Here is a 26,483-nt window from a genome sequence, read left to right as displayed (position 1 = left end):
CTTCCCATAAACCCACTGACCAGACCAACTTTGCCAACTTCTTTCTCCAGAGAGGGAAAACACATGATCTGACCTCATTTCTTATCATTCATCTCTCCCACCCCATTCTTCTCTCTAGCCATACTGGTCTGCTTTTTGCTCTGAATTTACCAAGTTTATTTCTATACTTCAGGGCCTTTGCACTTGCTGTTCCCTCTACCTGGATCTTCCTCACCCTTCAGGTAGCAGTTCAAATGTCACCTCTTCAGAGAGGTCTTCCTCTCTGGGGAAGACCCTCTAATCTAAAGACTATTCCACAATCCTCTATTTCTTCCCCTCTCTTCATTCTCTTCTTTTCATCATACCCCTTGTCACAATTTGTAATTACCTTTGCTTGTTTATGGGTTTACTGTGTCTTTTCCTATGCTGAATATGTGAGCTCCATGAGGGCAGGGATCTCCTGTCTCATTTACATCCATATTCCTAATGCCTACCACAGAGCCTGGCTACACAGTAGTGGGTGCTCAATAATTTATTTGTGGAATGAATGACAAATAAAGCACAGCTGAGCTTTTAAGGGCACAAGGGCTCTGTCTCTTCAGACAGACCTGGGATCTGATCCAGGCTTATCACCTAATAACTCTGTGACTTTGATGAAAACTATAGTCCCTCTTAAAGTTTCAGTTTCTTCATCTGTGAAATGGGGCTAGTGAGAAAATGCAAGTGGGTATTTTTTTAAAAAGTAGTTGCTTGAGACAGTAACTGTTCAATAAATAATTAAGGGCACAGACTCTGGGGCAAGAGTGCTGGGGTTTGAATCCTGACCCCACCTCTTACTAACTAAATAGTTTTAAACAAAGTTACCTCACCTTTCTGTGCCTCAGTTTCCTTACATGAATAAGAGTAGAAATAATAAATTCTACCTGATAGGGATCTGATAAGAATAAAATGTACTACATGCTATTTCTTTAGCACAGTGCCTGGTAAATAGAAAGCACTCTATAAACATTATCTGTTGTTATTTCAGTCCTGGTCTAATTTCTGAGTAGGGTTTAACTTATTTCCTATCCTGGCTGCCTCACCTCCATACCAGGGCCCTTCCTAGATGCCAGAATTTATGTATTGCAAAGGCACTGATTCCAACCCTCTGCTGATACCCAGGATGGTATCTGCACTGAGTTCCAGTTCAGCACCTGCATGTTACTTCTTGTGTTGGTGGGGTCACTACTTCCTGAGATGGCCTGAGCTATTTCTCCACTCACCACTGCTCCCTAATGATGTCATCTGTTTACCTGGTCCCGGAGCTGATCGGCCACTCTCCGCTCTTCCTCCACCTGGAGCACCACCTCTTTAAGCCGCTTCTCAGCTCTGCGCACCAGCTTACCAGAGAGGATGCGTTCTCTGAAGAGAGGAATGAGGATTCCTCCTCAGGAGAGGTGTTCAATCTAGGGTTCTGTCCCCATAGCCTTGTCCAGTGGTTGTCATACTGTTCTTGGACTGACCTCTTCCCTCTTTCCCATCCCCCAACCAGCTCCCATGGTCTACTCTGGCCAGACACTGGCACCCAGGCTCCCTTCTCCAGGGTATCTACGTCCTTGGCTTCTACTAAGATATCTGATGTTCCTAAAAATGTCTCCAGTGATATTGTGATTTACAATAAATATTTATTTGATTTTCATCTCGGTTTCCTGGTGCACAGCTCCTAAAACCCCAGGATGTGTCTTTTCATGTGCTAATGAGATGACTGATGGCTGGGGCTCCTGGACAGCTAGTTCCAGGAGAACCAACCATGTGATTAGAGGATTGGAACTTTCAGGCCCACCCCTGACTTCCAGGAAAGGGATAGAGGCTGAATTTTGAGTTAATCACCAATAGCCAATGATTTAATCAATCATGCCTACATAATGAGGATCCTATAAAAACCCCTAAGGAAGGGGTTTGGGGGGCTCCAGGGTTGCTGGGTGGCCTGGGCCCAGGGCTGAACCAGGCTGGAGCCCAGGAGACAGATTTAGCAGACACCAGCCTGTTGACAATTGTGGAAACCCGGAGTGTAGATGAGCTTGCCCAGGGAAAGTGTGTGAGTGAGATGGAGAGAAGACACCCAGAGATGGTTGACGGAGCTTTGGGCTTTCAGAGTGTCTTGGTCCATTTTGTGCTGTTATAACAAAATGCCTGAGACTGGGTAATTTATAATGAACAGAAAGTTATTGACCTCAGTTTTCCTATACATAAAATAGGGATAACAATGGTCCTTCTCTCACAAGGATTATGTGATATCGTATGTATACACAGGTAGTCCAGCACCTAATATATATATATACTAAGTGCTCAATTAGTGGGAACTATCTGTATTTCTGTAACTATTGTTGCTGAATTGTACTGAGCCATAGAAAAATATATTGTATTGGAAGAGTGACATGTATTAAGCTTAATAATAAATATTCTGTTGGTTTTACTAGCACAGTTGTTCTTAACTGGGAACATTAAGGGGCTCTTCCTGGTTGTTCAACAACTGGAGATGGAAACTCTTTCAGCCCCATACTGCAGCTGCTTCCTGGCTCTGAAAATGGGTGTGTGTGGGTGTGATGCTTAGTGGAAGTGCAGCCATTTTGTGACCAAGAGGGAAAGACCAAAGTATCTGCACAGATGCTGACCCACAGCCCTACCATCTTTCAGCTGCCTGGCTCCTGACATCCTATGTGAGGAAAAGAAATTCCTCTTTTAGGAAGACTGATAGAAAAAATGGTCCCAATTCTCAATCCTTCCTGTATCTCCACCCTTGGTAATATGACTTTGCAACTGCTACCACCAAGTGGTGATATCTACTTCCCCATTCCCTTGAATCTGAGCTGGCCACATAACTTGTGTTGGTTAACTGGATGTGGCAGAAGTGACATAGTGCTACTTCCAAATCTAGGCCTCAAGAAACCTTTAACTCTTTCCTTCACTCTTGGAATCTTGACTCTGCCATATGAACAATCCTGGACTAGCCTACTGGAAGATGAGAGGCCACACAGAGCAGAGTCAAGTTAAGTTTAGTTGTCCCAGGCAAGGCATTAGACCTATGACAGCCTAGTCAAGATGACTAAATCCATCTAGCTGACCCTCAGTTGAGCAGAGATGCATGAGTGAGATCCACCAAGCCCAGATCAGGAGAACCAATGAGCCAGCCCAAAGACTCATGAGCAATAATAAATAGTCATTGTATTAAGCCACAAAATTTTAGGGTGGTTTGTTACACAGCTATAGCTAACCACTACATTATTGTGCAAATCAGACTCTTCGTGGGTGCTATGGGTCAAATGTGTCCCCCAAAAGTTTGTGTGTTAGAAACTTGAGCCCTCTTGTAACAGTGTTAAGAGGGTGGGAAATGTGATTATAGTATTTGAAAGGTGGGGCTTTTGAGAGGTGATTGGATCATGAGGACTGCACCCTCACAAATGGATTAGTCCATTCGTGGAGTAATGGGTTGATGGTTTAATGGGTTGCTGTGGGTGTAGACTAGCAGCTTGATAAGGAGAGCACATGAAGAAGCTCTTGCCATTCTTGCTGTGTGATACCCTGTGTTGCCATAGGCCGTACAGAGAGTCACCACCAAGCAGGAGGCATTCACCAGATGTGTTCTCGGGACCGTGGACTTCCCAGCCCCCAAAACTATAAGAAATTATTTTTTCTTATAAATTACCCAGTTTCAGGTATTTTATTGTAAGTGACAGTTAACTTGCAGCCCAAAGCATTCTAAATGATATACGAAATCAGAAATTGTTAACATTATGATGCCTTCTGGATGTTTCTAACCCAGGTGTTTGTAACACAAGTTCCCTTCCTCTCACTGACCAGAATGTGGGGGTCACCTTCCACCCATGGTCTCCTCTCCCACTTACCTGCTCTCCTGTTCCAACTGCTCCTCAGCCTGTGCCAGCTTAGACTCAAGGGCAGCAATGATCATCTTGTGGCGGGCCCGAGCCCCAGCATCCTCCTCACCCAGGCGTCCCCGTAGCTCCTGGATCTGTCGTTCCAGCTGCTGCCGCCCACTTTCTGCCTTAGCTGAGAAACTGCGTTCAGCAGACAACTCTGTGGTCAATGACTCTACCTGTAATAGGCGGGGAGGGGCAGGATGTCATGGTGTAGTCATAGTAGGTAAATCCAGAGACCTCCCAGAATTAAGCAAGCTGATGATTGTTAGGTGCATGGCACAGAGCCCAATACATACTAAATACTCAGCAACTGCTAGCTTGAATTTGTGGTCATTGACTTATCACCCAACAGCATTGCCAGCACTGGGCTTTAATCTTTTCGATAGTTTGTTTTGCTATTTTAATAAGTCCATGAGACCATCACAAACTTGTTTAAGTGCTATAAATTCTACCTCTGACTGTGAATGAGTCCATTTCAAGGGTTATCACACTTTTGTTTGCACCAGGACCATCTGGGGAGCTTGTGGACAAAAATGCAGACTCAAGGGTCCTACCCTCCAGAGATTCTGGTGGACAGAGCAGGTCTGGAGTGCAATCTATGAATCTGCATTTATAACAAGCATCTCAGTTGGGTGTGATAGGAGTGATATGCAAGGTCATTTTGAGAAACAGTGCCTCAATTAATAGTGGCTACTACATTGCAAATGTGTAAACACACTCCTAATAATAGTTCTTGTTTATTTATTCACCTAGTTCTCTGAGCAAGGCCCTGTGCTGGGGACACGGAAATGAGTCAGACCCAGTCTGATTCCTACTTTGTTTCATTCCACCCTCACAGGAACACACTGACATAGTTATTAGCATTTTCTCTTTTATTTTTTTAACTTTCTATTCATTGTAAAATAAAACAGTGATACAGAAAACCAAACACTAATCAAATGTATGGCTTCATGAGTTACTAAAAGGCAAACTTGGGGGGCCGGCCCGTGGCTCAACTTAGGAGAGTGTGGTGCTGATAACACCAAGGCCACAGGTTCAGATCCCATATAGGGATGGCCGGTTAGCTCACTTGGGAGAGCATGGTGCTGACAACACCAAGTCAAGGGTGAAGATTGCCTTACCAGTCAAATTAATTAATTAATTAAAATAAATAAATAAATAAAATAAAATAAAAAGGCAAACATGGGCTGGCCAGTTAGCTCAGCTAGTTAGAGCGTGGTGTTGTAACAACAAGGTCAAGGGTTCAGATCAAGAAATAGAACTTTGCCATTCCAGAAGCTTCTTTATGCACTCATCCTAACAATAGCCCCTTCCTTCTGCCCAAAACAGCACGTTATCCTGATTTTTAGGGTAATCACTTCCTTCTACCTCTTCAGAGCTTTATTACTTTAGTTGAATCTTGCTCAGTTAAAAAAAGTAAATATAAAGAACTTTTTTTTTTCTTCTAAAAGATGACTGGTAAGTGGATCTTAACCCTTGACTTGGTGTTGTCAGCACCAGGCTCTCCCAAGTGAGCAAACCGGCCATCCCTATACAGGGATCCGAACCCGTGGCCTTGGTGTTATCAGAACCACACTCTCCTGAGTGAGCCACGGGCCAGCCCTTAAAAAACTTTTTAAAAGTATATATATATTTTTTATATATATATATCTTAAGTCTCTTTTAATCTGCCCCTCCGCTCCCACCAATCCCTTTTATTTCCTTACAATTTATTTGTTGACAAATCTAGGCCATTTGACCTGTAGAGTTTCTCTCTGTCTGGATTTTTCTGATTACATATCCATGGTATAATTCAGCATTAATTTCTCTTTATGTTTCCTGAAAATTGGCAGTTGGCTCCAGGGAATTCATTCTTTCTCTTTGTTTATGAGTTTTTGAGGTAATGAATTGGTTTCCTATAATCCTCCAAAGGCACCTGTCCTGGATTGAATAGTCTTCCCCACAAAATTCATGTCTACCCAGAACTTTGGAATGTGACCTTATTTGGAAATAGGGAATTTGCAGATGGAATTAGTTAAATTAAGATGAAGTCATACTAGATGAGAGTGGGCCCTAAATCTGATATGACTGATGTCTTTATAAGAAGAAGAGAGGAGACACAGACATGTAGAGAAGACACAGGGAGAACACCATGTATGGATGGAGGCAGACACCAGCATGACACATCTACAAGTCAAGGGATGCCAAGGACTGCTGGCAGCCACCAGAAGCCAGGAGAGAGGCGAGAAACAGGTTCTCCCTCAGAAGGAACCAACCGTGCTGATACCTTGATTTTGAACTTCTGGCCTCTAGAACTATGAGAGAATAAATTCCTATTGTTTTAAGCCACTGGATTTGTGGTAACTTGTTAGGGCAACCCTAGGGAATTAATGCAATGACTTATTAGTACTTTTTAAAATATTACTTTGTACTCATAGATTTGAACAGATTTGATAGGTTTAAATCAATGGGAATTTTTAATACTTTTCCTTGTTGAAGCTCAAAGTGTCCCATTTGGGGCCAGTGGGCGGTTCTCCAGGTTGACTTCTGAGTGCTTCTGCCATAACCACATTGTCTTTCTTGCTAATTGGTATGAAGTGATATTCCAGGCTACTCCTGCCCATTTCCTGCTCCAGATCTGGAATCAGCCATTTCTGAAGAAGCCTCAGTTTCTTTCAGTGGGAAATAGTATTTCTACACCACAATATGAACGTAGGGATTCTCACTGCTACAGGACTGGTTATTGTTTCTAGGCCTTTTGGGTGAACAGAGATAAAATGGATTATATAAAATGCATCATCAGTTCATATGAAGGTGACCAAGTCAAATTCAGGATGACAGGGTTTCTTCCCTTAACTTCTTCTCTACAACATCTACATCTAGGTTCTTCGATGCTGAGTATCCTGATATCAAGTACAAGGCAGATGATAAAATTAGAATAGCCTGTCTTTGGGGCCGGCCCGTGGCTCACCTGGGAGAGTGTGGTGCTGACAACACCAAGCCAAGGGTTGAGATCCCCTTACCGGTCATGTTAAAAAAAAAAAAAGAGACTCCTATTACCCATATGTGGAGTCTTCTTTGCCTGTCTTCAATATTTGCTATTTTCTTGTGAATCCCTTTTTATATCTTTTTAAGTTTCATTTTCCTTTTTTCAAATTCTGTCCTTTCGCCAACAGCCAAGGACACGGGTTGGGTTGGTTAAGTCACGCCATCTTTTACACAGTTGTAGTACCCTATGCTCCCTTCATTAAAGCACATATTGTCTTATTCATTTGATTTATAATCAGAACCTATTGTGTACTCAGCACTGTTTTAGGCACTGGGGATATAGCAGTGGACAAAAACTAAGACAAAGGCCCTGCTCTCAAGGTTCTCAAATTCTGTTGGGGAGATGAACAATAGACAAACAAGTAAATATATAATACAACACGAGGTAGTGATGATATGAAGACAATTAAAGCAGAGAGAAATCACAGGAGGGAGGGTGGCTGTTTTACACAGTGTGGTCAGGGAACACTGTTTTAAGGGAGTTAGCCATTTGATGCACTCAGAGAAGAGCTTTCCAGGAGGAGGAAACAGCAAGTGCAAAGGCCCTGAGGTGGGAATAATCTTGGCTTAGTCAAGGAAAAGTGAGGAGACTGGTGTGGCAGAAGCAAAGGGAGCTAGCAGGAGAAGAGTTAGAGGCGAGATCTGAGTTAGCCGGGGACCAGACTGTGTGGGGCACTGTAGGTGACTGAGATTTTATTCTAAGTGAGAGGGAATATGTGTCACAGTCTGGAATATGACTGCCCCTCCATTGGCCTGGGGGTTCCCTAAGGGCTGGGGTCTAACTCTTCTCTGAGTCCCTAGTGGTGCCAGGGGATGGATCCCAAGAGGCCTCAGGATATGAGTTTAAAAATTAATGAAGTAATGTAGACAGAGGTCTCTCTTCGGAAATCCCATTACTCTATTGTCTGCCTGGCAAACTCCTATACTTCCTATAAGATTTCTTTTTTTTTTTTTTTTCCCCTTTTGTCTTTTTTCATGTCCAGCAATGGATCGCAACCCTCAGTGTCGCGCCCGTACCGGACCGGGACCAGCAACGGGATCACAACCCTCGGTGTCACACCCGCACCTCGCTCAGCCAGTGAGTGGGAACCGGTCTGTATGTGGGATCCAAACCCTCGGCGGGAGCACCGCCTCGCTCCCAAGCAGCGCACTGTAGCAGTGCGCCACCGGGCCGGCCCAGCTATAAGATTTCTTAAGGCATCACCTCCACCAGGAAGCCTTCCTCTAGGCTAAGTCAGTAGTCCTTTCTAGGTTTCCACAGTGCCTTGTGTTTCCTCCAATTTTCCCTTATATTTCTATATAGGGACAGTCTGTTTTCTCCATCAAACTAGGATGTGTTTGAGGGCAGAGACATACAATGATCCATCTCCAGGTCCCTAGCATCACTCAGAATATGATTTGGGTATCCGGAAGCCTCAGAAAATATTTACAAGTAAGTATACAAATGAAAACATGCTTTTCTCCCTCTGCTGAGTTCCATGCTTTAAAATTCGAGCCAAATATCTCTTCTTCCAAATGCCTTCTCGTGCCTCCTACAGAAAGAGTCTTCTTTCTCTTTGTACTGGGTCCTAGGTATTTCCATCATAACACTTGCCACCGTATGACAGTTTAGCCCAGTGTCTGTTTCCTCCAGGGACCTCCATAGAACAGAGGCGCCCTTTAATTCATCTTTGGATCTAGCCCTTGAGAAACCTCAGAAATACAACTGAATGAAAGCATCATGCCTCTTCCCCCCTTTAAGAACTCCTATTCAACTTTCAAAATCCAACTCAAATATTCCCTTTTATATATTTGTTGAATAATAAAAATTACTAGATAAATGAAAACAAGAATAAAAAACAAACAAAAAAAACTAAACTATATACATTTGTTGAATTTGAGGACTGAAAATTATAGCCCCAGGTCAGTGGGGACCCAGGCTGGCAGGAGGTGGCTGGGCCGTGCTCACCTGCAGGAGCAGCTTGCGGTAGCGGTCATTGAGCAGTTCTGCGTTGCTTTGCTCCTCCTCCAGTTCCTCTTCCATCTGCCCCAGGCGCCCCTCCAGCTGACGCTTCTCCTCCAGAATGGCTGCCCTAGGGAGAACAGGAAGGTGTGGAGTAAGGGGGCAGGACGGTCAGAAGAGGGCGGCTGGCCCCACATTACCATGGGCCACTTACTTGCTAAGGTTGCCGTTGGCCACCTCATCTGCCATCTCATCCCGATCCTGCTGAGCCTGCCGCCGGGCGCGATCTGAGGCAGCCAGTTCCTGTGATGACAGACAGAAGGCACCAGGGGGGATGAGGTCAAGCTGTCTGAGCACTGGTCTCATCCACTTCCTGTCCCTCATACTGGAGACTTGAGAGTCTTCTGGTCTTTTTTCTACTAAGCGCGAACATACTGTCCCTGGGTAACCATGGAATGAACTTTAATCTACAAGCAGATTTCTCTCAAATCCAACTCCTGAGCCCCTAATCAGTGTCCGCCTCTTGATGTCCAACCCCTAGGCCCTCACCCTCTCCTTCTATGGAGCTCAGTGTCTCCTTTCAAGCCTGCTCCTCCTCCGGGCTCCCCAAGTCACTAGGCCAGACTCCTGTGTGCTCTTCTAGCTTCCACTTGCCCCTTAGCACCCACAGGCCCCTCCCTCTGCCTCCTAATTCTGCCTTGTTTCTCCTCTGAGTGCCCTTGGCTCCAGTTCAGGTCTTGTCCTCTGTCCCCAGCCTTCCTGCCACCAGTGTCCCTCCTCCAGTTCACTACCACAGAGCCGACCTTTCCCCTCCCCTGCCCCGCAGGTTGGCATTGGAGGCCATGTGGTTAGCCCCACCCACCGCCCCAGCCTCACACCCCAGGGTCCCCCAGCCCTTACCTCCTGCAGTCGTAGCACCTCAGCCTCCAGCCCCTTGAGGCGTTTCTCACTCTCCCGGTTCTGGACAAAGATTTCCTCCCGGGAGCTGCGTGACTCCTCCACCTCCCGCCATAGCTCTTTTACCTGGACCTGGGCGGAAGGGTTCAGCCTGGCGACAGAGCCTCACAGGAAACCCCCCACCCTCGCACAAGTCCCTTGGGGCTCCTTGGCTCCTTATGAACAAGCAGGGCATTACTGGAGCCCTGCAGACCCGGGCTCCTACCCATGGGCCACTCGCGGTGTGACTCTGGGCAAGCATTCTCCGTCTCAGGTCTTTGGTTTTGTTGACTATATAAGGAGGGGGTTGGCCTGGCTGAGCTTAGAAGGCAGCCAGAGGCCCGAAGGAGCCTGGTTTCATCAGACAGACCCGGATTTGAATCATAAATTGGCTACAGACTTGCTGAGTGACCCTGAACCAGCCACTGCCCCTTTCTGGGCCTCAGTTGTCTCCACTTGAGAAACACCTTATAATTAAAATAAGCCTAAAATGGGTATAAGATTTGGAGTCTGCAGTAATAATAATGATGGCAAACACTTACCAATCATTTACCTTGGGCCAGGCCCTATTATATATACATACATACTGATTTCCCTCAACCCTCACAATTCCAGTTGATAGGGACTTTTGATGCCCACTGTATTGTACAGTACAGTATAGAACTGTTTTTTAAAAAACATAAACCAGGTATAACTTTCATAATTAGAAAAAAAAACTAAAGTATTTCTATTTCAAAAATAAAGTGAGAAAATTGGACTTAAAATTGAGCTTTTTTTTTTTTTTTTTTTAAAAAAGATGACTGGTAAGGGGATCTTAACCCTTGGCTTGGTGTTGTCAGCACCATGCTCAGCCAGTGAGCAAACCGGCCATCCCTATATGGGATCCGAACCCGGGGCCTTGGTGTTATCAGCACCACACTCTCCCAAGTGAGCCACAGGCCGGCCCAAAATTGAGCATTTTAAATAAAGGAAATAAAAAATATAAAAAGTGAGCATTTGAGGCATGGATGTTTCTAAATGTGCTGACTAATTTGGATGCTGCTTGTGGGGTCAAGAGGGCAGGGTTCGAGCTGATCTCTGACCCTGGAGTGATGATGAGGGCTCGGAGACACCTGGGGCCTCTCCTCCCTGGCACAGCGCAAGCCACAGCCTTACCTGCATCTTGCGAAGCTGCTTCACTGCCTCCTCCTTGCCCTGCCCAGCAGCTTCTGTCTGAGCCTTCAGTTCCTCCAGTTCTGCCTCCAGCTTCTTGCGGGCGGCCACAGCCAGAGCACGCTGCTTCCGTTCCTCATCCCGCTCCACCTCTGCATCCCTCAGCTGGGGGAGGGAGGAGGCGAGGAGGGGCCGGGTCAGGGGACAGGGCACCCAGGCTTTCTCTACATGGTAGTGACAATGATATCTGCCCCCTGCCTAGGCCTCAGGCCCCATTCCTTCTGCCCTGACTCTCCATCCCTATAGCACCAGCTCAGGCCTTGCCCTCCCTTCTCACCCAAGCGACATTTTCAGCCTCTCATCTGTCTCCTTCAGCCCATTCCCACATGGCTCCAGAATGGTCTTTGTACACCCAGAGCTGACCCTGCTCACGGGCCACCCGTGGCACCCCAGTGCCCCCAGGGCCAAGTCTTGGACACTCATCCACGACTGGATCAAAGGGGGGCAGTAGAGACAAAAAACACAGAGACCCTCAGACTTGGGGCACCTTCTTATATCTTCTACCCCCCCGTCCCAGCTTCTAGCACCGCCCCCCCCCGAGTCTGTTGCCCACATGGCCCCTGAGGGGCCTCTGACACTCGGGGATAACCCTGCTCCTCCCACACTCAGCACTCATCACCTAGTAGATGGAAAACCATTGGAAGTTCCTTGACTGAATGAGAATGAATGACCACCTCAGAGAGGAGAAAGTGATGGAACAGATGAGGAAGCAGGTGAATGACTGAATGAATGAGAAAGTGAGGATGTGAGTGAGCTTGTCAACAAGCGAGCAAACGAGTGCAAGAGGAGGCTGGGGGTGTGCAGGGGCTGAGGCTTAGTAAACAGGGGAGTGGCTGGGCTGAGGAGAGCAGGCTGGTTAGAAGAGGGTAGTTGGGTGGATGGAGTAGCAGTTAGACACAGGGTTGGCTGGTATAAGTGCTGGTTGGTGGAGAGGCTGTGCATAGGTGGTTGAGGTGGTTGAATAGATGGGGTGATAGATGGGTGGATGAATGGATGGGTGGATACGTCAACAGGATGTGTGTGTGTGGATTAATGGGTCACGGTGGGCTAATGGGTTGGATAACAGAAAGAGAGCTTTGCAGGAGGGGGGTGGCTGTCTAGCAGGAGGGACTTTGGTAGAAACATTGAGTAGCAGGTGGGGGGATGAGACCCCCTGCTGCCCCTCTTGCTGCCTGTGTGCACCACGGCACACCCCCGCTGGACCGCACCCCATGCCTCCCACCTGACTGTACCTGCTTGGCCAGCTGCCTCCGCCTCTCCTCACCAGCCTCGTCGCGGCCCTGCAGGTCACGCTCGTGCTGTGTCTTGAGAGCCTGCACAGTCACCTCCAGGCGCAGCTTGGCATCCTCGGCTGCTGTCAGCTCATCTTCCAGTTCTGTCACTTGTGTTCGCAGGTCATTGGTTGCTTGTTCCGCCACCCGGCGGGCTCGTTCCAGTTCATGCACCTGGTGGGGAGGTAGAGTGAGCACGGGGTGCCTGGGACACTGGGGGAGGGAGAGGCTAGGACCCTGGGTAGAGTGGGGGAAGCTTTGATGGAGGATGGGGAGGCAGCAAGTTGATACGTCCATTCTACTTGGTTCATTCAACATTTACTGAGCACCTACTTTCTGTGTCTCATTCTGAAACATCCTAAAACATATTTTATTAATAACCTGTGCATGATAATTCTATTATGTGAAGCTCTTGAGTCTAATTCAAGTGTTTGTCAGCTGAATTTCACTCGTGGTGGATTATTGACTTGGAGTTTTGTAATTCTGGATTGTGAACTCACTTCACTGGGGCTTCATCTTCAGGAATCCTGTGTGAAGATGGGTTGAAGGCATGTAGCTCCAGAGCTATCAGTGCTGGTTTCTGCCAGTCTCCCCAGAGTATCACTTTCCTACTATCTCTTTTTTTTTTCCCAGCTTTGGGGTTCCCAGATCTTTCAGGGAGGTGTAAATTAAAACCTCAAATGCTCTGTGAAAACAGACCTGGGCTTATGAATTCTCAGAGACCCCTCCCTGTGCCTCTCCTTAATTGTCACCATTGACCTTCAGGACCTCTCTGTTATCCATGCTCCTGGCACTGAGCCCCTCTCCTACTTAGCCACAATGGTCATTTAACACTTGCTTATGTGATTTTTTGTGTGACACCCACCTCCCACACTGGACTGTGAGTTCCACAGGGCAGGGATGCTCTCTGTGGATCACTACTGCCCAAGTAACCTATCCTCATTAAAATTCTGGTCAGTGACAGTGTCTACCTTCACCCCTAGGGAGGGACCTACTGGTCTCCCTGTTTGACACCTGCCAATTTATGTTGTTTACTCAAAGGGATCAAGCTTTCTCCCATCCACCTCCTATTTCCCACAAAGGCCTTTGGAGTCACTACAAATAACTTCATGGTTTTCCCGAATGTCAGATCTTAACTGCTTGAGAATGAGCTGAGTCTTAGCTCTAGTATTCCTGGGGCTGCAGGCTGGGGTATGTCAGGGGGATGGGAGTTCTCTTCAGGCCTGGCTGAAAAACTTCCATTGGATCAAGGCCAAAGCACATGGAGAAGATAAATTCCTCATCTGTCACATCCCTAGGAGTACATTGTTGGGAAATAAAAACAGGGTTTGGGGAGGGTGTCCGCCTGGGGACTCAACTAAACACAGATTTTGCCACTGTTAGTGAGGGTGGCCTGTGTCCCTGGGCCTGTCCTATCTGGTGCTCCACAGATGTATTTAGTGGATGAAAGAAGAAAGGATGGAGTGGAGGGTGTGGTTGGCCATCTTGACCGTTCAGAAGGCCGGGACACAGGCTGGGTAAGGGGAGCCTGGGAACAGGCCTAGGGAACTCCCTCCAGGCCCTGGATGGATGTGTGAGTCAGGGGAAGACAGCAGCCCGGTGGGGAGCCCGTGTGTGCTCGGTGGGGTTGGAAGTAGGTAGGTGTGTGTGTGTGTGGTGTGTGTGTGTGTGGTGTGTGTGTGTGTGGTGTGTGTGTGTGTGGTGTGTGTGTGTGTGGTGTGTGTGTGTGTGGTGTGTGTGTGTGTGGTGTGTGTGTGTGTGGTGTGTGTGTGTGTGGTGTGTGTGTGTGTGGTGTGTGTGTGTGTGGTGTGTGTGTGTGTGGTGTGTGTGTGTGTGGTGTGTGTGTGTGTGGTGTGTGTGTGTGTGGTGTGTGTGTGTGTGGTGTGTGTGTGTGTGGTGTGTGTGTGTGTGGTGTGTGTGTGTGTGGTGTGTGTGTGTGTGGTGTGTGTGTGTGTGGTGTGTGTGTGTGTGGTGTGTGTGTGTGTGGTGTGTGTGTGTGTGGTGTGTGTGTGTGTGGTGTGTGTGTGTGTGGTGTGTGTGTGTGTGTGTGGTGTGTGTGTGTGGTGTGTGTGTGTGGTGTGTGTGTGGTGTGTGTGTGTGTGTCTGTGGTGTGTGTGTGTGTCTGTGGTGTGTGTGTGTGTGGTGTGTGTGTGTGATGTGTGTGTGTGGTGTGTGTGTGTGCACGTGTGTGTGTGGTGTGTGTGGTGTGTGTGGTATGTATGTGTGTGTGGTGTGTGTGTGGTATGTGTGTGGTGTGTGGTGTGTGTGGTGTGTGGTATGTGTGTATGTGGTGTGTGGTGTGTGTGTGGTGTGTGTGTGGTGTGTGTGTGTGTGGTGTGTGGTGTATGCACTCGTCAGGTTCTCAGGTTGCGTGTTTTGGTAAATTCTCTTCATGTTCTCTCTCTCTCTCTGAGTTTTCACACGTGTGGTGAGTATTCCTCACACTCTGAGTGTGAACATACGTGTTTAACGGGAGGCTCTCCTCACATTTCGTGTACGTGAATGTGAGCATGCATACTTTGTGAGCAGCTCTCACACCCTGACACGTATGTTTGATGAGAGAGTCTCCTCGTGTTGTGTGTGTGGTACATGGATCTCCGTGGTGTGTGTGTGTGTGTGGTGTGTGGTTTGTGTGTGTGGTGTGTGTGCGTGTGTGTGGTGTGTGTGTGTGTGTGTGGTGTGTGTGTGCTGTGTGTGGTATGTATGTGTGTGTGGTGTGTGTGTGCGCACACGCGCGTGTGTGGTGTGGGTGTGTGGGTGTGCGGTGTGTGTGGGTGTGGTGTGTGTGTGGTGTGTGTGTGTGTGGTGTGTGTGTACACGTGTGTGTGTGTGCTGTGTGTCGTATGTATGTGTGTGTGGTGTGTGTGTGTGCGCACGCGCGTGTGTGTGGTGTGTGTGTGGTGTGTGGGTGTGTGGTGTATGTGTGTGTGGTGTGTGGTGTGTGTGGTGTGTGTGTGCGCGCGCGCGTGTGTGGTGTGTGTGGTGTGTGTGTGTGTGGTGTGTGGTATGTGTGTGTGTGGTGTGTGTGTGCGCGCGTGTGTGTGTGGTGTGTGTGGTATGTATGTGTGTGTGGTGTGTGTGGTGTGTGGTATGTGTGTGTGTGGTGTGTGGTGTGTGTGTGGTGTGTGTGTGTGTGTGTGTGTGTGTGTGGTGTGTGGTGTATGCACTCGTCAGGTTCTCAGGTTGCGTGTTTTGGTAAATTCTCTTCATGTTCTCTCTCTCTCTCTGAGTTTTCACACGTGTGGTGAGTATTCCTCACACTCTGAGTGTGAACATACGTGTCTAACGGGAGGCTCTCCTCACATTTCGTGTACGTGAATGTGAGCATGCATTGTGAGCAGCTCTCACACCCTGACACGTATGTTTGATGAGAGAGTCTCCTCGTGTTCTGTGTGTGCTACATGGATCTCTGGTACATGGATCTCCGGTGAACAGCTCACCTGACTTTGCACGTGTGTGTGAACACGTGTGTTTGGTGGAAGATTCTCCTCACACTCTGTTGGTCAGCAGCTCTCCTCCCGTTCAGTGTTTGTGCGTGAACATGTGACTCCGATGGCTGGTATCTTTCACGCTCTGTGTGTGAGTGCACACGTGTGTGTCTGTGTCTCCCCTCATCACGTGTGTGCACAGGTGTGGCCTGAGGAGCGGCGGCCTCACTCACGCTCTTGCCGACATCATCCTTGCTGCTCAGCAGCGCCTCCAGCTCGGCCCGCAATGCCCGGTTCTGGCGCTCCAGCTCCTCACGTGCCTCCTGCTCCTCTTCCAGTGCCCGTGTCAGGGACAGGGCCCGGGCCTCACGCTCTCGGCCCTCTGCCTCGACCCGCTCACGTTCTTCCACCGCTCGCAGTACAGCTGCCTTCTCCTCTGCCAGGAGCTTCCAGGTTGAAGGATATGAGGTGAGGGGAAACAGATTAGCTGAAAGGAGTATACAAGGGACGGGGAAGAAGCAGCAGCCAGGGACAGAGAGAGAGAAACAGAGAGAGAGACACATGCACAAAGAGAAAGAGAGAGGCAAAGAGGTGGGTTAATGGAATGACATCTTCAAAGTGTTGAAAGAATAAACTGTTTACCTAAAATTCTACGTCCAGTGAAAAATCTTTCAAATATGAGGGCAAAATAATGCCCCCTCCCACTGCTGCTAATGTTTTCTAGATGAATAAAATCAGGCACAGAAACATTGCACAGTTTGCCCAAGCTACACGGTTAGAAAGAGATCAAGCAAGGATTTGAACCTCAGGGTTGCTTGACCTTAACTCTCTGGGATTCTGTGATTTTAGCTCATCCTCAGGCTGCCAGATGCTTGGCATTATTCCCATTTTCTAGATGGGTAAACTGAGGCCGAGATGGGAAAAGCAACTTGCCTGAGGTACCCAATGAGTCAGCTGAACAAGTGAAATATGTTAATCCTTATAAGCACCCTCTGGGGTGCTCAGAGGGTATTCCTATATTTCATCACCCAAACTACATCTTTGAAATTAAAGGCGGTGCTACTAATAATTATGCTTAGACAAGAGGCATAAAAGTGGATGACAGATGGGTGTCCTGTTTTACAGAGGCTCAGAGCCAAGAGTGTGTTGCTTCTTGGTGCACCACCACTTCAGAGCTGAGCGTGACATCTCATATTACTGATTCCTCACAATGACCATGGGAAGGATAGATTAACTTGCTGATTCCCCAGCTGGGTAAACTGAGGTGCCCCACCTGGTCGAACTTGCGCTGCTTCTTCTCCAGCGTGCTCACGAGCTGCCGTTGCTGCTCCAGGTCCACGGTGGCGTCATCCAGCTCCTGCTGCAGCAGGCGGCGGCCCCGCTCCAGCCGCTCCACTACCTCTGTCTTTTCTGCCAGGCGCTGGGTCAGGGTCTCAGCCTCGCGGGCCGCCCGGCGCCGGGCCTCCTCCCCTGCCTCCAGCAACCCTGCCTCCTCCTCCTGGCGCCGCCTCCACTCTGAGAGCTGGGGGAGGACAGAGAGGGTGGGTAGAAGTCATGGCCATGCTGAAGATATGAAGTGGTGCTGCCCCATTTCCCAGACAAGGAGACTGAGCCCTGGAAAGGGAAAGAAGTCACTCCACTGGGCTCTTCTCTCTCAGAGTGGAGTTGATGTTGCCAGTACCATGAGCCCAATTCTTTCAGGGGATTAAAATGACTCCTGCCAGCACCAGAGAGGAATCAGACCTAAGTTCTTCCCTGGGAAACCCTCAGTCTCACGGGGCAGGCACAGCATTACAGGCAGGGTGATGGAGGCTAAGGAAGATGTATAGCAGCATGGGAGTCCACGGGAAGGGGTCAGATTCTGTTTAGAACATTCAGGAGAGACTTCCTGGAGGAGGTGGCATTTGAGATGAGCCTTGAAGTATGCGTGGGAGTTTGCCAGTTATAGGATATTTGCAGGTACTCACCATACCTGGGGCTCTACATGGGTCTGTGCTAGGGACCCGGATCTAACTCAGGTGGCATTCCACTTTGAAGGGGCTCACGGTCTGGTGGGGAGACTCATGGGCAGAGACAGTCCCAACCCAAGATGACTGAAGTTGACACAGAGGAGAAAGACGGGGGTGGTCAAGAAAAGCTTCTAACAGCAGCTGCTAAATTCAGAAGAATGAAAGGGAAATGGGGCAGTGAAAATAGAGATAATACAACTAAAAATGAAGGAAATAACAGAATACATGGCCTCAAATGCCCTGCTGAGAAGCATGGGCTGTGTCCAGGGCTTCACGGGAAGCCACAGGAGGGCTGTGAGCAGGGTAGAGGTAGGGTCAGCTCTGGGTGTAGAAAGAGACTTCTGGGGCCATGTGAGGGCTGAACTGGAAGGGGAGAGGCTGAGAGGCTGAGAGCAGGACCTAAATGGCAGAGCTGGGGCTGGAGCTGTGTGGATGAAGAGCAGGGGATGAGGCAGTCAGGGGGCAGAAGGACAGGGCTGGGCGTGGTCTATAGCGAGTGAGGGAGAGTCAAGAGGTGAGAATAACACCCAGGGGTCTGGCTTATGACTGGGGGGATGGCAGGCCCATCCTTGAGCTGGGGAGTCCAGAGGAACAGCTTGGGGGACTGCCCCCTCGAAGGTCTTGCTCAGGGCTGCTCACCTGCACCTGCGAGGTCTGCAGCTCACGGCCCACCCGCTCCCTGGCAGCTGCTTCCTCCTCCAGCTGCTCCCGCAGCCCTGCCAGCTCAGCCTCCATGGCTCGCACCCGGGACCCCAAGGCCAGCTTCGCCCTGGTCTCCTCCTGCAGCAGCTCCTGTAGATGGAGGGGACAATGTCAGCTGTGGTCAGGAGAAGGATGGGGGGTAATGGTGAGGTTGAAGGGTGGGCTGCATCACCTGGGCATCATGTAGCTGGGCTTCCGTGCTGCTTAGCTCCTTGCTCAGCCTGATGGCTTTGGACTCAGCCTCACTCAGCACCCCAGACACATTCTCAAGTTCAGCCTGTGGGAAGAGGCAGCTGGGATTAAGCTCTCTAATTGTGGCCTCCACCCAGCCAATCCCATCTATTTCTTGGTCTGAAATCTCTACCAGACATGGCTGGTGGGAATATAAAATGGCACAGCTGCTGTGGAAAACAGTCTGGAAGTTTCTCAAAGGGTTAAACATAGAGCTATCATATGACCTAGCAATTCCGCTCCTAGGTATGTAGCCAAGATAAGTGATAACATATGTCTATGCAGAAATAGACATGGAATGTTGATAGCAGCATTATTCACAATCATCAAAAGGTGGGAACCACCCAAATGTCCATCAATAAATAAATGGATGAACAAAATGCAGTATATCCACACAACGTGTATTATTTGGCAATGAAAAGGAAGGAAGCACTGATACATGCTACAACATGGATGAACACTGGGAATATTACGCTTAGTAAAAGAAAGCAGTCACAAAGACCACATATTGTATGATTCCATGTATATAAGATCTCCAGAATAGGAAATCTATAGAGACAGAGAGTAGATTAGTGCTAGCCTGGGTGGAGTGCAGGAAGACTTGGGGGATGATAGCTAAAGAGTATGGGATTTATTTGGGGGATGATGATAATGGTTTAAAATTAGACTATGGTGATGAGTGCTAGCCTGGGTGGAGTGCAGGAAGACTTGGGGGATGATAGCTAAAGAGTATGGGATTTCTTTGGGGGGTGATGATAATGGTTTAAAATTAGACTATGGTGATGGTTGTACAACTCTGGGAATATACTAAAATCCATTCAATTGTACACTTTCAGTGGGCGAATTATATAGTATGTGAGTTATATCTCAATAAAGCTGTTCCTTCCCCTACCCCACCCCACAAAAAATCACCGCCACAATGATCCTGGGCAAGGCTCCTGCTCCTTCCTGCTCCTCTGCTGCAGAAAATAGGCAGTTCATCACTGCCTTCCCCTTGGACTATTCCCTTCACAAGGGCAGAGACCTCATCTTCCTTGCTGTGTCCCCAGGGCCCACAACAGGGCTTGGCACACAGTAGGTGCTCAATAAATGTTTGTTGGACAAGAGTCTCCAGCACTTCTGCCTTACCCTGAGCCTCCTTATCTCCCTTTCTAAGGTGCACTTGAGGAACAAGTTTGGGTTTAAATTCTGGATAAGAAAATTTATCTGAAAACTTGGAATTGCTGTCATAGAACTGCCTTGGGTCTATCTCACTCTCCAGGGGAGTGAAACTCTCTCTGACTTACACTGTGCAGTTATATGAAGAAGACGGTTAAGTTGCAAATGATTTCTGCCCAGTAGAGAAGATAATCTAAAGCTTTAATCAGCTGTCTCTAACCATGCCACTTCATCCCAACATTCTCTTTCTTGTTGAATATACATCTATATCTATATCTCCGCTTGAACATCTTTGCTATCCTGCTTGGTTCCTCATAAATGCTTTAAATACATCTTTGACATATGCTTACTATGTCTTTGTTCATGAAAGTCGTGATTTGAACTTTTAAAAATTATATTTTGACCTGGACCTGGTATTTCTGGCTGTATGACCTGGGACAAGTGACTTCCACCTTTCTGGGCCCCATTTTCCTTATCTATAAAGTGGGTATGATAACATGACCTACCTCCTAAGGCTGCTGTGAAGATTAAAGGAAATGACTATAAAGTGCCTAACTCAGTGGCTAGCATATATATCTAATGCTCAATAAATAGGAACATTTTACAGTTTTTGAGAGTTTACTGTGTGCCCAGAATCTATTCTAAGTGCCTTACTAAGTATTGGCTCACTGACTCACACACCAACCCTATAAGGTAGACACCAGTGTTATTCCCAGATTATATGAAGAGAAGCTGAGGCACAAAAAGGGTAGGCAATTTGTCTAAGAACACACAGCTACAAGTGGTAGAACTGAGATTTGAGCCCAGGCAGAATGGCTTTATCCAATATGGTAGCCTCTAGCCACATGTGGCTATTTAAATTTAAATTTATAGTAATTAAAATGAAATAAAAGTAAAAATTCAGTTCCTCAGCTGTACTCACCGTATTTCTAGTGTTCAGTGCCACATGTGGTTAGTGGATTGTGCAAACACAGAATATTCCCATCACTAAAGAAAGTTCTACTGGAAAACTGCTTAAAACTCATTCTACCAACCTCTAGCTCTACTTTTAGTGTCACTTTTACTTTTGTAATATGTAAAGAGCTTAGTAGAGTGACCACCAGGAAGCATGATTCCATTTGGGGCAGACCCTAACTGTACCCCCAAATTCATTCTTCCCTGCTCCCACAATGAAAGACTATTAACTAGGACCATGGCTGCCAGCTGGAAACTCCATTTCCCAGCCTCCCTTGCAGCTAGCTGCTGTCATGTGATTAAGTTATGTCCAATGGAACAAAAGCAAAGTTAAACATGCAAATTATGTCACTTTCTCTCTTTTCCCCTTCCTAAGCTCCAGCACAGATGTGCCCACAACCCTGAAGATGAGGTCAAGGTTCCCTCAGGTATGGTGGAACAAGACAAAAGAACATGGGTCTTGAATGATTTCATGGAGCAGAGTGTCTACCAGCCTCCACAGCTTACCCTGAGCCTATTTCTTGAGAGGGAAAAGACACATGTCTTTTATTTAAGCTGGTGAATTTGGGAGGCCCTTTGTTATAGTAGCTTAACATTTACCATAACTAATACAATATTTTAATCTGGTAATCAAAAACAGTAGTAGTGGTTTCCCTGCAGGGGTTGGGGAATTAAAAGTCATTCTTAAAAAAAAAAACCCTGTCATTCTTCCCTTCATTCTTTTTACTTGTTTGTATTCTCAAAAATGAATGAATAAGTCATTTAGTTAAAAACTGAATAAAATTAAGTTTTAAAAACCCACTTTTCTTAGAATAGTCACAGTATGATATTGTCCTTGTACTGATCCATGCATTCACACCATAAATTTCTAATCAGACCATGAATTATTCAAAGTCAGAAAAGAAGAGAGTAGAAAGTAAGGATGTGGCAGGGTTAAGAGCCAAAGAGTCAGACACATCTGGGTTTGAGTTTCAGCTCTGAGTGACCTTAGGCAATCAAATTTACAGCTCTGGGTCTCAGTTTCCTCTTGTGTAAAATCAGAACAATATTAGCTTTTCCTTACAAAAAAAATGCTTGGTATACAGTAACTGCCCACCAAATATTAGCTACTCAGGCATGTTTATGTTGGAACAGCTGGATGGGACAACAGGGTTGATGTGTACCAAAAAGAAGCCCAGAGAGGGCAGGTATCTCACCCAAGGTTACACAGCAGAGACCCCTTCCCTGGCTACCCCACTCACCTGGGCTCGCTGCAGCTTCTCAGCAGCCTCCACTCGTGCCCGCTCCCCATCTCCAGCCCGGCCCTGCACCTCCTGCAGCTGGGACTCCAGGCGGCGCCTCCGCTGTTCACCCTCCTGACGTGCAGTCTGCAGGCTGCTCAGCTCCATCCGCAGCTCAGACACCTCAGCCTCCAGGGCCAGCCGGGTCTTCTCCCATGCAGCTTTGCCCTGGCCAGGGAGAGAGACAAGCAAAGGTTTATGAGTCCTCCTCTCCACCAGGTCAGGGCCTTTGCACTGGCTGTTCCCTCCACTTGGAATTCCTCACTCTTTCTTAAACACTCAGGCATATTCCTGCCTCAGGACCTTTGCACTTGCTGTTCCCTCCACTTGGAATTCCTTGCTCTTTCTTAAACACTCAGGCATGTTCCTGCCTCAGGGCCTTTGCACTGGCTGTTCCCTCTGCCTGGAACATGCTTCCCCCTGAAGCCCAGATGGCTCACCCCTTACCTCCCTCAGTTTTTTACTCAGATATCACCTTCTCACAGAATTCTTCCATGGACTCTCTAAAATTGCACCCCCTCCCTCAGCACTGATTCCCCTTTCCCTGTTCATCATGGCCCCATAGCACTTATTACCCCAATCTATATTATAAATGTGTTTATATTGTTTACTCTCTGCCTCTCTCACTAAAATGTGAAGTCCACAAGGGAAGGCAGTATCAGTTGTTTTGTTTACTGCTGGGTCGCCAGCACCATCCTTGGGACATAGTATGTGCTCAATTAATGCTCGCTGAATGAAAGGCAAATGGAAGACATATTCGAAGAACCCCAGGAAGATGACCAGCCATAGGTACCTCCACCAGCCCAGCGTCCTGTCCTCCCCACTCCCTTCCCCCTGCCTCAACCTACCCTCCGAGCCTGCTCCAGCTGCTCAGCCAGCTCTCCCAGTGCCTGGCCATGGCGCTGCCTCAGCTCCTGCACTGCCACCTCATGAATGTGTGTCTCCTCCTCCAGAGCCTTTTTCAACTCCGTCACCTCCTGCTCCCTCTTGGACCTTTTATTGAGAGAAGGGAAAAGGGAACAGAATTACAGAATAGAGGAAGGCAGGGACTTTGGGGGAGCCCCTTGACAGCTGGCTGTGCCTGCCTCCTTGTCTTCTTTCCCTTCAAGGATGGGGACCTCCCTCTACACTCCCACAGGGATCTTGGCAGTGATGCTGGGGGAAGAGTGTGGCTTGAAGGGTGAACTCTTACTCACCTTTCAAAACCCTATTCAAAAGACCCTTCCTCGGGATAGTCTTCTTGGGCCCTCTATCATCTATAGTGCACTATGTTACTCCATTAAAGCATCCTTTGCTCAGAATTGGGTCTATCTTTGCTTCCCCTGAGACTAGGAGTTCCCTAGGATGATGTCTGGGTCTGACTCATGTCTGCCCTGGCTAGGCTGAAGCTGGGCCCAGAGCCGGTGCTCAATAAACAATTGTTGAATAATTTAACCTTTGTGCACACAGAGACCTCACACCCAAGTCCTCTACCCCCCACCCCCCTGCCCCGTGTGTATCTGGGCAGTGCAGCCACTGGGCCCCGGGCCTCACCGGAGCTCCTGCTGCGCATTGGTAGAGTCCAGCGTGTCCTCTAACTCTCCCCGCAGTGCCTCCAGCTCCTCACCCAGGTCCCGGCGCTGCTTCTCTGCCTTGGCCCTGGCTGCACGCTCAGCTTCCAGGTCCTCCTGGGCCTCGGCCAGGCCTGCTTGTGCCTCCCTCAGGGCTTTGAGCAGCTGAGCTCGGGCCCCACTCTCATCCTCTGCCCTGGGGTGACAAAGACCATGAAGTTGGTACAGGAGCAGACGGGAGTGAGGTGATGATTTCTAGGGGTGGAGAGACCAGACGTGGGCTTTGGGGGTGGACAGTCCTGGGTTCAAATCCTAGCTCTATCAATAGGCACATGATTCCAGTATTTAGAGCCTCAGTTTTCTTAGCTGCAAAGTGGGAATGACGCCAACAGTAATCACAGGTGATGCTTACTGAGTTTCTGCTACACGCAAGCCCTTTACTTGTATCATCTTATTTAATGTTCATGTGAAATGAGGAAACAGGGCCAGAGTAGGGAAAGCATGTGTCCAGGTCACCTGGTTAGGGAGTGGTAGGGCAGACCTAGAGTCCCTCCTCATAACCGCGATGGGTTATGGCTTCTCACCCCCCTATGCAGCGTCACTGCAAAGAGAAATTGAGTCGGGTTGCAGCGTTCATCACTCAGGGAGCCATGCAGGCCTGGGTCATTATCCCCTGCTTGGCCACCTGCCCTGGCAAATGACAACCTCTCTGAACAGCAGACTCCTGGTCTGTGAGAGGACATGAACAATGAACACCCCACTTCACAGGGGTTGCCTAGAGGACAGCAATAAAAATAACACAAAAGACCACATGTTGCATGATTCCACTTAAAAAATACCCAGCATAGGCAAATCCTATTTGGACAGAAAGCAGATGAGTGGCTGCCAGGAGCTGGGAGGGAGGGGACGGGAAGTGGCTGCTTAACAGGCACAGGGTTTCCTACTGAGGCGACGAACATGTTTTCGAACTAGAAAGAAGTAATGGTTGTACAACACTGTGAATGGACTCAATCCACTGAATTGTACACTTTCAAATGGTTAGTTTTATGTAAATTTCACCTCAATACAAAAAAAAAGAAAAGCAAAAACAAGGGTAATAATCAAAAGTAGTAACAATGGGCCGGCCCGGTGGCGCACTGCAATAGTGCGCTGCTTGGGAAGCACGGTGGCGCTCCCGCCGAGGGTTCGGATCCCACATGCAGACCGGTTCCCGCTCATTGGCTGAGCGAGGCGTGGGAGCAATGCCGAGGGTTGCGATCCCGTTGCCGGTCCCGGTCCGGTGCGGGGGTGACATTGAGGGTTGTGATCCGTTGCGGGACACAGAAAAAGACAAAAAAAGGAAAAAAAAAAAAAGTAGTAACAAAACACTCAGTATTTATTGAGGGCTGAGGGTGTGACAAGTGTTAAGGAGCACTTTCATATTTAATCCCCACACTAACCACAGGAGTAGAGCTTCTATACCTGCCCCCACTTCACAGATGAAGAAACCAGGGCTACAGCAGGGATGTCACAGGACCAAAAAGGGGAGAAGCCAGGATTTGAACCCAGAAGTCAGACACACACACACACACACACACACACACCATGTGCCATCAATTCTACGATGCACACTTTTTCACATTTTAACATCTCTGAAATGGAGCTGCACCTATAATCAAGGGTGTCTTAGACTGCGTGAAGCGTGGTGCATAAAAAGCACTGGAAATACTAAGCCCCATATCTGGCATACAGTAGGAGCTCAATAATTGTGAACAGGTGCAATTATAATTATTATGATTCCTTACACAGCCAGCCACTTGTGAAATCACAGGTGACTGTGGGGTGTTCGATGTGGAAGGCTTGGAGCTCTTGCTATCTCCATTTGACAGAAGGGGAAACTGAGACCTGGGGAGGATGTGGCTTGTTCATGGCTAGTGAGTGGCTCAGCTGGTGTATGTGTCCAGGAGTGTCTGACTGGGGTGTCCCGTTGCTGCCAGGCCGTGCACCTGTGCTGCTTCCCCTACCGAGCCCACCCCAGCCTGCACCTGGCCAGCGCAGCCTGCAGCTCCTCTTCCTTGCGGCCCAGCTGGCCCCGCAGCTCCTCTGCCCGCTGCTGCTGCTCCACCATCTGTTCCTGCAGCTCTGAGCTCTCCCCATCTAATCGCCGCTTCAGCTTCTCCAGCTCCTGGCGGCCCTTCTCCTCCTTCCGCAGGCGGTCTGGAGGTGGGAGTGGGGGCCGTGCAAGGGTGTCCAGACCCACAAGCCCAGCAGCTCCCACAGAGGCCATGGCCCCAGCACTCACCACATATAAGGCCGAGCTCAGCATCTCCTCCAACACCCTCTCCTCTTCCCAGCATCCACATCTCGGGGATCACCCCACCATCCTCCTAGACCCCAGGCCAGACCCCTAGGCACTGTCCTCTCCTCACTCCAGTGGCAGCCCCTTGCTCCTCCCCTGACTCTCTCTGCCATGTGTCCACAGCCCTGTCTCCTCCTCAGCCTCCCCCTTGTGCCCTTTCCCTTCTGTTTCTGATTCTAAGTCCACAGCAAGACATGGAGAAACAAAAAGGGTCTGAAACAGACAGTTAGTGGAGCAGTCAGATGGAGAGAAAGTGAGAGTGACCTAAGACATCAAGGAGAAAGGAAGAGTAGGATTTAGAGAAACATAAAGAATGGAAGAGCTGGGAGGACACACAGTCTGTCCTGAGCCCTCTTTCCTATCCCATTTAGCGGAAATGACCACTGAGACCCCACAACATGAGGCTTGGCCGAGGTCCCCCACTGGAGTGTGCACCGACCCCCACAGCTCCCCACTGGGCAGGTGGGCACTCACCCTCCATGTCTGCAATTGTGGCCTCATATTTGAGTCGCAGCTTATTGAGGCTCTTGATTTTCTCTTCCTCCTCCG

The 26,483-nt window shown here is 48.4% G+C and overlaps 1 protein-coding gene across 1 annotated transcript in view; it reads right to left on the bottom strand.

Annotated features, from left to right (window-relative positions):
• Positions 1 to 26,483, bottom strand: part of MYH14 (myosin, heavy chain 14, non-muscle) — a 53,927-nt gene that overhangs the window by 1,941 nt on the left and 25,503 nt on the right. The window contains exons 14-29 of the mRNA XM_008576024.1: positions 26,409 to 26,475; positions 25,621 to 25,792; positions 23,580 to 23,792; positions 22,895 to 23,039; positions 22,008 to 22,214; positions 18,596 to 18,700; positions 18,361 to 18,513; positions 16,986 to 17,234; positions 15,946 to 16,158; positions 12,246 to 12,458; positions 10,957 to 11,118; positions 9,766 to 9,894; positions 9,080 to 9,168; positions 8,872 to 8,995; positions 3,864 to 4,072; positions 1,272 to 1,380 (exon numbers count right to left, since the gene is read on the bottom strand). Of these exons, the coding sequence (XP_008574246.1) occupies positions 1,272 to 1,380; positions 3,864 to 4,072; positions 8,872 to 8,995; positions 9,080 to 9,168; positions 9,766 to 9,894; positions 10,957 to 11,118; positions 12,246 to 12,458; positions 15,946 to 16,158; positions 16,986 to 17,234; positions 18,361 to 18,513; positions 18,596 to 18,700; positions 22,008 to 22,214; positions 22,895 to 23,039; positions 23,580 to 23,792; positions 25,621 to 25,792; positions 26,409 to 26,475 (2,559 nt within the window). The remainder of the gene's footprint in view (positions 1 to 1,271; positions 1,381 to 3,863; positions 4,073 to 8,871; positions 8,996 to 9,079; positions 9,169 to 9,765; positions 9,895 to 10,956; positions 11,119 to 12,245; positions 12,459 to 15,945; positions 16,159 to 16,985; positions 17,235 to 18,360; positions 18,514 to 18,595; positions 18,701 to 22,007; positions 22,215 to 22,894; positions 23,040 to 23,579; positions 23,793 to 25,620; positions 25,793 to 26,408; positions 26,476 to 26,483) is intronic.

This window comes from Galeopterus variegatus, unplaced genomic scaffold, assembly GCF_000696425.1.
Source record: "Galeopterus variegatus unplaced genomic scaffold, G_variegatus-3.0.2 Scaffold1274, whole genome shotgun sequence".
Taxonomy (NCBI): domain Eukaryota; kingdom Metazoa; phylum Chordata; class Mammalia; order Dermoptera; family Cynocephalidae; genus Galeopterus; species Galeopterus variegatus.
Note: the sequence above shows the minus strand (reverse complement) of the source record. Positions and strands in the feature narration are given on the sequence as shown.